The following is a 15,170-nucleotide window of genomic DNA, read 5'->3' on the forward strand; positions in this document are numbered from 1 at the left end:
ACAAGGATCCCACCAGCTTGAAAGGTGGTTGAAATCTGAGGGGAAGCTGCTGGGGCATAGCTATACATATGACATCCTATTGGTGGGGACCAAAAGCACCAACAACAACGTTGATGCAACACTCAGTGTCAAGTATTTCCAAAGGAAAATTACTAAGTCAAAGTAACCGGGTATTCCCAGCGTGATGACAGGGAATTTCCACAGCATGTGAATCCATGTAAGATCAAATGCTGGAGAAGTGTGAAAGATCTCTTTCCACTGCGACAACTGATTCCTCAATGCCCTGAGACCGAGAGCACAGCAAGCCGAACAGGTGTCCCAGCGGTGGTTGGGTACCAGGCACTCAAGACAGAGCGCATGAGGGTCCAAGGCCGGGAACGAGCGGTCGCCCAAAGCACATCTCGTGAATCCTCCTGCAGCCTCCATGCACCGGGGGAGGCGATGTACTGAAGGGAAGTTAAAGAAGACCAAAAACGAAGAAGGGGAGCAAGCGGAAAGCTAAAAAAGTATCTGCGCTTGCTGCCAGGTCCGACACCGTCCGTGCAGAAAAAGGGATGAGGTGAGGCACTCTATGCTAAATTTAAAGCGGAAGCTCAATATTTTGCTGCTGGTATGTTGGGGGACGCCCACAAGGATGGAAGTGAAAAGGAGTCACTGTAAGGGTACCCCTAATTGTAAGTGTGTCCCTTAATTATGCTCACACCAGAACAAATGCACCCCTCTAGGACATTAAGACCAAGAGTCTATCTTGCAAGGATTACAAACTTTAATCTGTACAGAAGTGAGGATGGGGCAAAGGACTCTGCTCCTGAGGGGTATATTCTGTCCCTCAACTGCTCCCAGGTCCTCCAGACTGGTGCTAAACAGCATATACTGTTTGACTTGGTCACTGGATACTGGCATAGCTCATCCAAAACTGTCATCCTGCCCTCATAAGGGGTGCTGCAGTCTTCCTTCTTGCATGGCCGGGTTTCCGTTTGGGACAGGCTACACATATGCAAAAAACAGTGTTGCTTCATTTTCCATCATTTTTGATATATTATGAACATTTATATATAAACACCTTCCCACCATACTCTCCACACTACACTCAATATACTTCATATTTTATCTGTTCCAGCAATTCCCCTTAAAACCTCATTTTACCATACATTTACATTGTCTATATGAGCCCCAGCCTGCCTGGGTGTTTTGATGGACAGAAAACATCTGCTAAGTTACGTGCTGGCCTGCAAGCGCTAGCGGTGCACCACGGCAATGCCTGTAGTCTTTTTTTAAAAAAATTTATTTTTGTTCAGAGAAAGTTATAAGACCAAACTGGCCAGCGGCTAGTGAATCCCAGCATGATACAACAACATAGATGAACATTTACAGTATATACTACACATTTGCACATTGTTTGACAGTACTAGAACGGTGACGATAGATTGTCCTCATCATCAGATAACATATTACATAAATAGAGTCTGAACAGCGTCCATATGTCTTTAGGGCGGCATCTCGATGGCAATGTTATAATAAATTGTTCTTCAAGTTCAATGACCATCGACAGGTCCTTCAAAAAAGTCCAGTCGCCTGGGAGGATCTATGGGCTTTCAACATTTCAGTATATTTCGTTTCACAACCACACACGCTAAATTAAACAATCGTCTAGTGGTAGTTGCAGCCTTACCAATAGCCCCAAAAAGGTATTTCTGTGGGGAAGGTGTAGCAGGTATTGCCGTAATGTCTTCCAGAATCTCCGCCACCTCCCCCCCAGAATTTAGTTATCGGTGGGCAAGCCCAATACATATGATAGGAGTCTGCGTTAGGGGCATCACATTTAGGGCATTTTCCTGTGTGGCCCTGCACAAACTTAGCTAACTTGGCCAGGGTGTAGTGCAACTGGTTTAGAACTTTAAACTGAATAAGACGTAGCCCGAGTTCATGGATACACATTTAGTCAACTGGCAATATCTCAACCATGTGGCTTCACACAGCTCCACACCCAGATCTCGTTCCCAGGTCCCTTTAATGTTATTGCATGGCTTGGAGTGCATCTGACCAAGGCTGTATAGTGCAGACAGACTTTTCCTGTGTCCCCCTGGTTCCGTCATGGCTGCAATACATTCATGTGTGGGTGGCTCTTCTGGGAAAGAGGGCCATTTAGCGGCGAAGGCAGATTTCATCCTGTGAAACTGAAATCGTTTAAGGTGATCTCCACCCACCGCCCCGACAAAATCGTCTAATGCACAGTATCTCCCTTCCGGGAACATGTCTCTCATTCTAAAATGCTTCTGTGGGTCCCAGGAACCCTGAAGTGCCTTATCAAATGTGGGGCGTATGCCCGGGAAGTTCCACAATGGCACCTCCGGGTCATACACGGTTGTAATGGCACGTCTCTTATATATCCTGGACCATGCACGCGCAGTGGCGCTTACTTGATCATATTTGATCCTGTGTCTTTTCGATTAAGGTCAAACATAACCGCTCGCAGGTCTGAGGGTGATGCCGCAAATCTTTCCAGGGGAATGTGTGGTGCTGTATCCTCTGGGTCGAATCAGTGTCTCGCGAAGTGTGCCTGTGACGTTAGGTAATAAAGTTCAAAGTCTGGTGCTGCAATCCCACCTTTTGCAAAGGGTTCTGTCATTTCTGACCACTTCAACCTGGGCGTCTTCCCTTCCCATACAAATGTAGTGGTTAGCGTATTGGGTTTGGTGAAGAATGTTCTGCCCGGCCAAATCGGTATGTCGCAAAAAAGATATAGGAGTTTGGGTAACACTATCATCTTAAGTAACAATATTCGCCCATACAGGGATAGTGGGAGCTTGTTCCAGAAATGTAGTTCAACTGTTAGGGATTGTAGGAGTTCACCATGATTTTCTACGAGCAATGTACCCCCGTCTCTCGATACCCTGATCCCCAGGTAACGGATGTATGTTGGTGACCATTTCAATCCCTGCATATCTGACATATCTCTAGTTTTAGGTGTAAGGGGAAACAGTTCTGACTTAGAAACATTGACCCTGTACCCCGAGTATTCAGTGGAACTCTCAACCTCAGCAATAATTGGCGCTAGGTTTACCATCCTTATATGCGGATGACACCCTACTAGGGTTCCTAATATATAGTAGGGTGTCATCCGCATATAAGGAAATGATTTGTGGTCTCCCAGTCATACGAAGACCTCTACATGCATGATTTTGTCGAACATATTCAGCCATGGGTTCTATTGTAAGTGCAAAAATGATTGGGGAGAAGGGGCAGCCCTGTCTAGTGCCTCTACCCAGGCGAAACAGGGATGATATAGTTTGATTAGTTAGTACCTTCGCTCCCGGGCAAGTATACAGCCTGTAGTCTATTTTGAGCACAGGCTGTATTCTTCCGGGAAAGGAGGGGGAAAAGGGGTAGTATTTTTTTAATCATGCCAAGAACTGCATAAGTTTTAACATTTACAAATTCATTCAGCTAATGGACCTTATATTTAAATAACTGCCTTCTATTAATGCCCCTCCCGCTCTGGTCTTTTGTGGTGCCTAGAAATAGTAGTAGAAGTCTTGCCCAAAAACAATTAACAGAAGTCTTGCCTAATTCTAAAGCGCTTGGAAATGAAGGAAGGCACTAGTTCCTTTCCAATAGAGGAAAGGGGACGAGACGTACGCGTATAAATGCAATGAAACATTTCGAAGTAATGACTTCATATTAAATCACCACAAAGTAATTACTGTCGATGGAATAACATGGAACCGTATAACAGATAAAGAAGGTGTCCTGTGGAACATGTTGCATTGCTGCAAGAGAGTAGAGGGGGGCAGAGTGCCCAATGATTTAGGTAAGAAGGTAGAATCTGGAGAGATGTAAGGCAGCGCGTTGGGAAAGTTACCTTGAGAACACAGAGCTGGCCTCCTCCCTGCATTTCCGAAGCACCTCAATGACTGCAGTAAAAGGCCTCTCAGTCTTTATGTCAGAGTTCCTTGAAAGACACTAAAAGGAAGAAACATGAAAACATGAAGTGAGACACATCACAAGCAAAACCTACCACCAAATCATCCGAGCACAATTTTTATTATAGGCATTTTATCAGACCCTTCCCACCAGCCTTTTTTCCAATTTCAGGATCTTCCTCTGATCCTTTCTGCCTAATTTCTGGATAGGACCTGACCCCTCCCTCTACCCCTTTCTGTTAAATCCTATTCCCATGAGCCACTTTTTAGCATTCGTTCTGTTTCAAGATACTCACCTGGTACTTTGCTTCTAGTACTCCTTTAGTCTCTCCAATGTGGCAAGCCCTGTTTTTGATTGATTATAGCGCAAACCTAGCTCAAGAGCAGCAGAGCGCTTTAAAATAGTAAAGTGCCAGAATTAGGCATGGCGTTAAATACAGAAAAGCAGCACAGCTGTTGGATGGCCCTACTGTAATTGTCAATGAAGAAATGTTACTATATGCATATTTTGAATGTGGCTTAGGTTTCTTGGCACTATCACGTGAGAAATAGATCTTGCCCCTCAAGAATTTCTGATAATGCATTCTATTGGTTTACAGAACAAAACATGTTGGGATGAGTAATGAATTGGCACATTTTATCAATGATATGAAGGGACACTGCGATTAGGGTAATAATGCTTTGGACATTGTAAAGCATTTTGTGCACTTTAGGAGATTGACAATTTGAGCACTAAGTATGATTGAGTTGAGTGAATGTGAAAAGATGTTAACCAGGCGTTTCATATTGTAATACTAGGTTGTACATTGTTCAATTGAGTTTTATGCATATTGCATGTAAACAATGTATACGTAAGTATCCAATGATGTGCTAAGAGACAGCCATATAAAATCCAAATGATATGTCGATGTGTAAATTTGATACAAATAAAATGTCTAAATTATAAAAGTTCTTGAGAGTCAAGTGGGCCTGATCTTTATATTTTGATAGATTTTTCCAAGGGTAGTCCTCTTGTGTATTTGATTCCCTGGTGTCTCCCACAAGGTGTGTTGAGGAGGGCCCAACTGTGCATCTCTCTCAATCCCCATTTGGCCTCCTCTCAGTTTCTGAATCCTCATATTGTCCTTCCTTACAGTCCCCTCCTTATATTAATCCCCAACTGGCCTACTTATCCTGAGATCTCAGGACAGTCAACAGTCATTCCTCTCAAACCTGGTCTGGATTTTATACCCGAAGCGTACTTGTAGCTCCTACTCGTTTTGAGGATTCTTTTTACCTTCAGTCAGCTCAGACATCATGCCATCCAATCCTTAACAAACCCTTCCCTTTATTCCCTCACTCATTCAGATTCTCACTTGTGCTCTGCCTTCAGCTCTCCCTGCTTTATACATCTTCACTTGTTTATGGATGTTCTTTTGATTTTCTTTCTTCTAGCTCTCACTCATTTATGCATCCTCACTTGCTCTTTGCCCATAGCCCAGCCCAAAGTGATGCCAAGTGCAGCAAGGAGCAGCAGTCCATCCCCATCTTGTCTCAATGACATTACATAGGTGCAGGACCTCACCAGAAGCCCAACAAAGGAGTGGAGGAAGAGCACTATAAAAAACAGACGCCAGTATGGGCTGGAGGAGCAGGAGGCTCAAGTTTGGCTGTGGTTGGAGTTTGGAGAGGGTTGAAGAAAGCAAAGGCTTGCGTGGTGGAGGAGTGGAGAGCAGGAGGATGTTGCGAGACCGAACAGGTTGAAGGAGGAGGTGGTTAGACCAAATGTACAAGGGGAAAGTGGCAACCTCAAAATAGAAAAGGTACTGTTCAGGTGAAGGTGGAAAAACCAAGGGGAAATGAGGATGAAGTCACATCCAGTGGTGAAAGAGGCACAGAGGAGGAGGAAGTGGTCAAATCTGGGGCAAAAATGGTACAGCTGGTGAAGGTAGTACAGAGAAGGGGGAGATGGTAAGTTCTGGTAGAAAAAGCGGTACCCAGAGGTTTTAAAACCAAGAATAAAAAGTGGAAATTCCAGGAGGGGATTGTGGCACAGAAGGAGGAGGCGATAACATTTGGTGGTGAAGGCAGAATTGAGGATAAGTATAAGAAATATCCTGTAATGAGACAGGAAGGTCCTGGAGCACTAGGTTAACCCTAGGCTGGACCAGATGATGGGAGGAGTAATGAGAGGAGACAGGAAGGTTATGTTAAGTACAGAGAGTGAGAGGGTATGAAGCAGGAGGGACCTTCCTTAAAGCACATCTCAAGAGACCTCTCCAGCTCTGCCTGCAGATTATTCCTGGTGATCTGTCTGCTGGCAAGACTGTGCGCCTAAGTGAGTCTTGGGGTACAGAACCCAGAAAGCGTGCAACTAGACAATCACCAGAAGAGATCAGGATCTCCTAAAGAATGCAACTCCCAGGATAACGAAACCCCTTTCAAAACTAGAAGGAATGGGAAGGACATTCAAGAGGCCAGGCAGGCCTAGGGTGATCGGGAAGGAGTGATTGGTGAGATCTTCCAAGGGTGGAGAGGCCTAGTTTAAGCCATGGAGAAATGCCATTGTTAAGATCGATTTCTAGAATCTGCGCTGGTGGACATATTTTAGGAGGCCCCCTTGTTATAGTATAAAGGGAACTCTGAGAGGCTATCCAAAACCCAATCAAGGTAACAGTCGAGGCTTATTCGAGTGAAAGGGGTCAGGGCCCTCAATGAATCCCCCACAGTATGGCACACAGGATTTCAATTTAGACAGTCAAGTATAAAAATACAGTTATTTATTATAGGCCTTTTGTACACACTGGAAAATGAATCCAACAGGTAGCATTATCGAACACCACTCAGATACAAATATATACAGTCACCATAGGTCAGTGGTCTTCAAATCGTGGTTTGGCCCTCCTAAGGAATCCCGACGAGCGTCCAGGGTGGTGCACGAGACTCTTCAAAAAGGGTGCACGGTTCTGCATTTAATAGAAGTAGATATGGCTTCTGGGGGATGAGGGGTTCAGCAACAAAAGTTTTACTCCATAGGGGGCTCAGCAACACTATCTTTACTCAATGGGAGTGGGGGGGGGTGGTGGGGGGGGCTAGCATAAAAAGTATTGAATACCACTGCCATAGGTTCAAATATATATGAAATAACTATCAGCAAATTAGAAGTATGTCAAATGTGGTAAATGAAGGAACTAGATCACAAGACAATATTCTAACTTAAGAAGTCCAAACCCTAAGAGGAATGTGGACTTGTGCCCAAAGTCACAGAATGCACAATGTTTCTCACCAGAATATTGTCTCTGTAGTAAGGATTCAATAGGCTTGTGTTGGTGATAGTTTAAAGTTCTAAAACTTGTTTTTTTACCAGAGGTAAGGAACAAGTTACTTACCTGTAAATGTTGTTCTCCAGCATGGGTCTGGTATGGATTCACATGCTCATGAATATTCCCTGTTGTCAGGCTAGGAATCCTCAGTAAAAGAAAAAACGGTTTCACTTTCACTTACAAACTGGTTTTCTCGTATAAACCAATCGCTGAACTCTGGGTCATACTACCCCCAGCCAATGACTGCCCTCTCCCTAAGATCCTCCTCTGGCAGCCATCTTCAGATTTGGTAGCATGTAAAAAAGTTACTTACCATAGTGACTAACGTACTCCTAGTCCATAGTCCCCTTTCGTCCAGGGTATCCCTCGCTAGGGACGGGAGACTGAACCTTTTTCACCAGAAAAATTCATCTTCCCCTTTAAATTTAGATGCGCTCGGGAGTGCGGACCTGGGAGCATGCGCTCCCCTGACTCCGGCCACCGGCGCCACTCCTCAGTCCCCTTTGACGCTTCGAAAATATTACCATTTCCTAATGACACTAGCTTTATTGGGGGGCGAGGGGGGGGGGGTGGTGGGACGTATGGAGGAAAGAGGACTATGGACTACGAGTATGTTAGTCACTACAGTGAGTAACTTTTAATTACTCCTACGTCCCGTCCCTTTTCCTCCATACTGTATGGGTGATTACAACTAAATGTAGCCCCAGGGTGGAGAGGTGACCCTCCTAGGAAAACAAGTTCCTCAAAATTGCCTGACCAAATGCAGCGTCCAACCTGGAGCTGGCATCCAAGAAGTAGTGCTTGCAGAAAGCCGAAGGCGTAGCCCATGTAGCGACCCTGCTGATGACCTGCTAAGGGACATGCCTCTGAAGAGCCACAGCCGTGGCCTTGGCTCTGATAGCGTGGGCATGCATATTCGCTGGAATAGGTTTTTGCTGCCACTCGCAAGTCTCCTTGATGGCCACAACCATCCATCTCGCTATGGGGGCCTTGGAAGCCTGATAGCCTGGCTTTCACCCACCAAAGGTGACAAATATAGCATCTGACTTGCAGAAGCTCTTGGTTCTGTCGAGGTAGAATTTTAGGACTTGGCTAACATCTAGACAGTGTAGATTCCTCTGAGCATCGTATTTAGGGTCCACGAAGAAAGTTGGCAGGACTACCTCTTCATTCAGATGAAAAGAGGAGACCACCTCAGGTAAGAATGCTGGGTGCGTTCTAAGCACCACCATGTCCCTATGGAAAGTAGTATACAGCTCTGAAGCCACCAGATACTGGATTTCACTGACCCTACGCGTCAAGGTAAGGCCCACTAGGAGGGCTGTCTAAATGGTGGATGTCCGCGGACGCCATTGTTTCGAATGGCTTATGCGCCAGGGCGCCAAGGACCACATTGAGATCCCAGATAGGTTGTGGCGTCTTCATAGGCGGGAAGAGCCTGGCCAGGCCTGCCAGATGTCTTTCTAACCACCGGGTTGGAAGAAGAAAAAACCTCCTCCTCCGAGTTCCGGTGGCCTCTAATAGCCGCCAGATAGGTGCGGCATGTGTCTAACTGCACCCCAGAGTGAGCAAGGCATGCAGAGAAGGATAGCGCGTCGTCCAATGTGCAGGTCAGTGGGTCGACGACCTTAGAAGTCACCCAGTGACAAAAGCTGCTCCATTTGCTTTTGTACTGGTTCCTGGTAGCATCACTCCTTGACCCTTGTATGATGTCCAGGTTGGCCTGTGACAGATGCATATGCCTTAGTAGGAACCACGATGCGAGGGCTTACCTCTGGGGGCGGGGTGGATGACCGTGCCTTCCTGCTGTGATAATAGGTGAGCTGGGCCCAGCAGAAGATGTATCAGGGCCTGCTCTGAAAGGCTGAGTAGTTCCGAGAACCAGGCCTGGCTGGCCACCACGGAATTATGAGGATGATCCGTAGGTGCTTGGACTTCCGTATCTTGCACATTACCATGTGGACCATGCGAGTGGGAGGACAGGCATACACATGCATGTTGTTCCACTGAATGAGCATTGCATCATCCAGTGAGCCCCAGCCCTGTCCCTACCAGGACGCGGGACATCACCTATTGTGCCAGGTGGCAAAGAGGTCCATCTGAGGCTGACCTCCACCTGTTGAAGATACCCTGAAGAACCTGGTGGTTGAGTTGCCACTCGTAGTTGTCTGCACCCAACCTGGTGAGCCTGTGCGCCTCGAGGTTGGACACACTCCTGGGAGGCGAAATGCTGCCAAGTGAGTGCTGTTTTCCAGGACCCACTCCCAGATGGTGCCTGCTAGCGTGCATAGAAAAAGGGACATGGTGCCCTGCTGCATGCTGGTGGGTGGAGCTGTCCGTCTGAAAGAGGATCGACCTGCCCCTGATCATTGGGAGGAAGGCTTTGAGAGCGAGCCAGATGGCCATCAACTCGAGGCAGTTGATGTGGGCTTCCTGCAGGGACCATACTCCATGGACACTGTGGCTGTCCAGTGTAGCGCCCCCAAACCTCCAGGGATGAGTCTGTGGTGATGGTGACCTGTGGAGCCGGCGTTTGATGTCCGAGCCCCACCAGACCAGATCCTGTGGGATGCCGACTAGTTCCGCCTGGGAACCCTTCTGCTGAATCCAGGAGGCTGCGAAGTGCAGCTGCAATCTAATTTTGAGCGGCCAGGAGACATGCCACCATAATGCCCAAGAGGTGCTGGTACCACCATGCCAAGGTCACTGCTCTGCTGAGAAAATGCCCCATGGCCCTCCCGATGGGCGTGATCCTCTGAGGGGAAAATTCTCTCGGAGCTCATATCTCAGATGCGACCCAGGAAAGTTAAACTCTGCGTGGGCTCCAGCTGTGACTTCTTGAGATTGATGGAAAATCCCAGTTCGTGTAGTGTATTCCTAAAATCAGACGCGGTGTGGTGTACTGCCTCCAGAGACCTCGCCCTGATGAGCCAGTCGTCCAGGTATGGATAGACGTGATGATCCTGGGCCCTGAGGAGGACTGCCACTGCGTTCATCAGTCTTGTAAAGACCCTAGGGGCCGAATTGAGGCCAAAGAGTAGAACCTTGTATAGGTAATGAAAGCCCATGATCCTGAAAATCAAACGACTGATGGGCTGTCAAATCGGGACGTGTAGGAACGCGTCCTTCAGATCCAGGGAGCACACCCAGACTCCCTTGCACAGTGTCTCCGCAATAAACGCTGGGTTAACCATCTTGAACTTTTGAAGAGGGAAAGAAAGGTTCACGGTGGAAAGGTCCAACACCTCTCAGGCCAGCCTGGTTCTTCTTGTGTATGGCGAATATCCTGGAGTAGAAGCCCATACCCCGCTGGAAGGCTGGGACTTCTTCCACTGCCTGACAGTCCACGAGCGACCGAAATTCCACCAACAGAGTTGCTGTCCCAATCTGTGGGAGTGGAGGAGAGGAGAGGGAGGAACCGGTAGGCAGAAGCCACTGGACACTACAGAGAGGATCCAGGGGTGCCAATATTGTGCGTGAAGGGCAAGCCTGCACCCCACCGGAGACACGGAGGCGAGTGTCATGCTTTCTTTCCCTCCAAGGCTGAGGCGGGAGACTGAAAGAAGCCCTTATTCCTCGCCTTGTGCCGTTTCCGGCGGTGCTGACTCAGGGATCAGTCCGGCTGTCTTGACCTGCGTTCCTGGAAGCCCCAGAACCCGCTGAAGAATGGAATACGTGAGGATAGATAAGGATTTTGCAGTTTGGGAACCGTTTTTCTTCTTATCCAGTTTCTCATCAGTGGTGGAATGAAAAAGGTCAGCACCCTCGAATGGAAGGTTCAGTATGCGCTCCTGGACGATTGAACTTGGTAGCCCGTGGCCAGGCCGTTCTCCTCATGTCCGTAGCGATGCAGATGGTATGGCGAGAGGAGTCTGTGTGCGCCACTGTTAGGGAGAATTCTCATTCTATGGCTAATTTCCCTTACCTATAGAGTCCCCCAGCAGCTTTGCTGGATTTGCAGGTTTTGTTTCTTTTTTCCTGCTAAGAGTGAGACTCTTTTTCCCACTCTTAGACATTTTTGCTATGTGTGTTCTAGGCTATTTTTGTGTTCAATGTCTATGGGATTTTCTCAACCCCACAGGAACCATCTTTATTCACATTCAGACTACTGTCTCCCAAGGCATGTAAAGTCCCAATTGACTTTACTAGTCTATGAACTTAACCAGTACAACCCATCTTACTATGGAGGCACTGGAAGGGGTTAATAGTTTTTACCCTATGTTAATTTTCGAGAGGGTACCGTACAGTCCCTCTCTCTAAAGTTTCTGGCTGGTGGCAGTGGTTACTACTGTAAATATTCGACCTTGAATATTTCCCTATGGGATTTTCCCATTGTTTGAGACTCCCACAATTTCTGACAGCCTCTAACATACCGCTGGTTTATTTTCATGTTAACTTTACTCCGGTAGGTTTTATTTGCCAGAACTTTAATATAAATTCTTTCTCGTTTCTTTCTCTAAACTCCTAACCCAGGTCGGGGATCCTTTGTTCGTCCATTTGGCGGGCTTCTGCCAAGGAGCCCTCCTTTCGGCGCCACTGGGTCTGGAGTGGGTCTATTGTGTGGGAGGGGGAGTAGGACCCCTGGACAGGGTTGCCTCTGCAACCCATGTCGCACTCTATCCTGATAGGCTGGAGGGTCTCCCGCCAAGGATGACCACTCCACTGTGTGAGTGACAGCTAGGCTGTATGAATGGGGCTCTTTTTGCATAAAAGCAGGGTCCTGAGGACTGGAAGAGCAAGACGTCGCCACTGGAACTACGAAGCCGAAGAGGAGAGAAGCCAAAGACATCTGCAATGACTGAACCACTGGTGAAGCCCTGCTGCAGCGTCTAACCACTTTTCTCCACACGACGAGAGAAGATTTTCATCTGCAAGAGCCTTCTTCCCTTGAGCTGGTGGGGCCAACCAGTTTGCGATCGCCTTCCTGGACCTACCTTGGTCGAATCGCCAGTACCCAGTACTCGGAGGCCGGATAGCCAGGCACCAGTCCAACCGGACCGCGATTTAAAGGAGCGTACCTTTTATTCGTCGGGCAACACCGTGGCTGGTTTCATCCCTGGGTAGTGCAGTAACTCAAACCTTCCTCCACGACGAAAGTCTCCCTTCCTCTGCTTGATCCCCCGAACTGCAGGAACTACCAGGAACAACCACCACCGCAGGAGCCACTTCTTCATTTCAAAGGTAATTTTTCCGCCAGGCCGCCCTTTCTTCGCGGTAGAACTAAAGGTGATTTAAATCCTTTACCTACCTACTGGGTTGGCCGAACCTCTCTCTTAACATTGTCTTTCACCTTATGCATCCACCTTTTCAAAATCGTTAACCAAAGACTTGACTGCAGCTACAAGAACATTTAGCTCCTGGGCCCTTGCCCTGTACCACAGAATCTGGAAGAGGCCTTTTGACTCTGGCTAAATTTGTTAGAACTGCCTTCTTTAGAATGCTTCTCAACTAGAACTGTGTTGGTGCACCTACTTCTTATAATCACCTCTTCCTTCCCCTTTTTAAAACTTGTGAAGTGCCATTTTGCTCAGTTTTCATTTAAGTATTTGCTATACTGATGCCCTGTCTTGCTTAAACTGGTTCACAAACTTATGGGAAGTGTTGCTAGGGTGTGTAAGAAGATATTTCTGTATAACTTGTGTTTTCCCTCCCTTGTGAGAAATTGCTAGAGTATCTCTTGTGTGTGGTTTTCACTGTGCCGTTTTGCTCAGTTTTCACTCTGGTTCAGTTGGTCTACAATTTAACTAGGGAGTGCGTATATTTTCCTTTGACTTCATTTTAACTTGCCTGAGGACTGTGATAAATGTGTTTTTACTAGAAGTGTATAAAATAAATATATATATACTTTTTAATACAAATCTTTGGTCAGTGTTTCCTTGTGCCATAGTACTGTAGGCCTATTGTGTAAACCCTGAATACTGCTCATCTCCCTCTTGATAAGTCTGACTGCTCAGCCACAGCTACCAACTAAATCTTTGTGGTACAGACGGATACCAAAGGAGATTTATTGCTCTCACCTGTAGTCCTAATCTTCTGTAGTGCTCCCTAAGGGAATTGCACAGGATTCTGCCTAACAGCCACTGTGGACTGCATGATGTCCTGAGTCACCATCTTTGCTTCTGCCAGCCCCGCCTTGTGGCGCGCCTGACTCTGCGGCAGAAGTTCCAGAAGGAAGTCGGCTATTTCCCACCAAAGCCTTTGATTGACAGTCCCGAGCACAGCGTCCGCATTAGACTGACGAAAGTGCAACGAGGCGTTGGAATAGACCTTCTTTCTATATGCCTCCAAGAACTTCTCCTTGCCTAGGAGCGCCAAGGACGAGATAGCAGCAGAAGACTGCGGCTTAGAATAGAGTGAAGCTGCAGCAATCACCGAGGAGTATGGTTGAAGGTGTGTCAACAGCAAGAGTGGATTCCCCTCCAATTGCCTGTACTTGGCGTCGAGGCGCCGATTGGTAGGCTGCGCCGAATGGGGTTTAAGCCATCCCTTTATGGCTAAGGGCGACAACATCATTCTGCATTGGAATCCCGCTCTAACCACGGGGCGTAGAGTGAGGACCTCGGCCAGCACCCCCGCCTCTGATTGTTCAACCTCAGGTTGTGGAAGCCCCAAGTATTCGGCCAGAACCGCAAGCCGTTCATGGAATGCCTTGGTGTCAGACGGTGTGGTCCTCCTCATCTGTGTCAACCAGGGTGTCTTGCAGGTCCTGAACAGGTGGAGGAGTACGGGGCGCCGCAGGCTGAGGTGTGCTGACCAGAGCCGGAGGCTGCTGTGGAGGCTGGTACGGCACAGCCTGGGCTGCAGGGGCACCAGTACCGTGGGGCCCGGTGTGGGCAGCTGGGGCTGTGCGGAGGCCTGAGGCCCTGGAGCCATAGGAGGAATGACTGTAGGCGCTAGGGGCAGGACTGGAGAGGGCATGTCCTTGAATACATCTTGAAGGATGGTTCCCATCTGATGGGACCTTATAAGCATGAGGAACTTTTCAAAAAACCTGTCCTCACAGGCCGGTGTGGCACTGGGTGGCGTAGGAGTAGGGCCCTGAGGTAGCTGAGGGCTGGGCATACTCTGTCTAGCGGCATGCAGGCTGTATCTGCCCTGCAATGCTGAAAGATATGCTGTAGACCACGTACATGGAGAAGGTCAGTCCCACCTGGAAATTTGTTCTCCCACCTGCTCCCCAAAAGGTGGTGGTGACACACGAGCAGCCATCTTGTCTGGCGAGGCAGCCATTTTGTCAGGCTGCATGCCACGAGCCTGTGTCGTGGTGCTTGCCGTGCTGGGCTCTGCCTCCTCCTGGACTCTTGGCGGTGGAGCTTGAGGCCTACCCTACAACTCAGAATGGGGCCTGGTAGGCGTCATGCCATCTGCTGAGTCAACGGTAGTGCTGCGTACAGGTGCCCCGGTAGTAGGGCAAAGCCCCTCGTGTGGACACCCGGTAAAAGAACCTTGCGGTCCCTCAGCGACTTACCCGGCAGGATCTAGCGACCCCTCGGCGTGGCAGCCAATAGCTGAAACAGCCTCAGTACCTGTGCTGGTGTTAGAACCTAACGGTCCCTTCCGCTCTGACGTTTCCTAGTGAGTCGCTCTTGCGGGGTGCAGATGAAAAAAGTGGCCCCACATTGGGCCTTGACTTGTGCATGACAAAGTTCTTCAAGTTCTCCACCGAGCTAACCTGTTCTTCAAAGTGCGCAGTGTATGCGCGTCGCACACGGTACAACCCTCCCAGCCGTTGTCGGGCCAAAGCAGCAGAGGCAAAGAGCGTGGGAGTCGGACATAGAGAAGAGCCCCTCGCAGGCTAAACACCTGCTGAAGCCCCCTGACATCGACATGCGCCAGGGAGGAGCATGGCGCCAGAGCACCAAGTACCTGGTTAAATATCAAAAGACTAAAGACAAAATACAGTAACCGGGGAAGAGCGCTTGGAATGACTAGGCCTAATCCGAAC

The 15,170-nt window shown here is 48.2% G+C and overlaps 1 protein-coding gene across 3 annotated transcripts in view; it reads right to left on the reverse strand.

The window, feature by feature from the left end:
* RNF213 (ring finger protein 213) overlaps positions 1-15,170 on the reverse strand; it is a 3,248,263-nt gene that overhangs the window by 813,984 nt on the left and 2,419,109 nt on the right. For all 3 annotated transcript variants that reach the window (XM_069655189.1, XM_069655190.1, XM_069655188.1), the window contains exon 41: positions 3,863-3,963. In XM_069655189.1, the coding sequence (XP_069511290.1) occupies positions 3,863-3,963 (101 nt within the window). The remainder of the gene's footprint in view (positions 1-3,862; positions 3,964-15,170) is intronic.

This window comes from Ambystoma mexicanum, chromosome 3q (genome assembly GCF_040938575.1).
Source record: "Ambystoma mexicanum isolate Mex_15411 chromosome 3q, UKY_AmexF1_1, whole genome shotgun sequence".
NCBI classification, from domain to species: Eukaryota; Metazoa; Chordata; class Amphibia; order Caudata; family Ambystomatidae; genus Ambystoma; species Ambystoma mexicanum.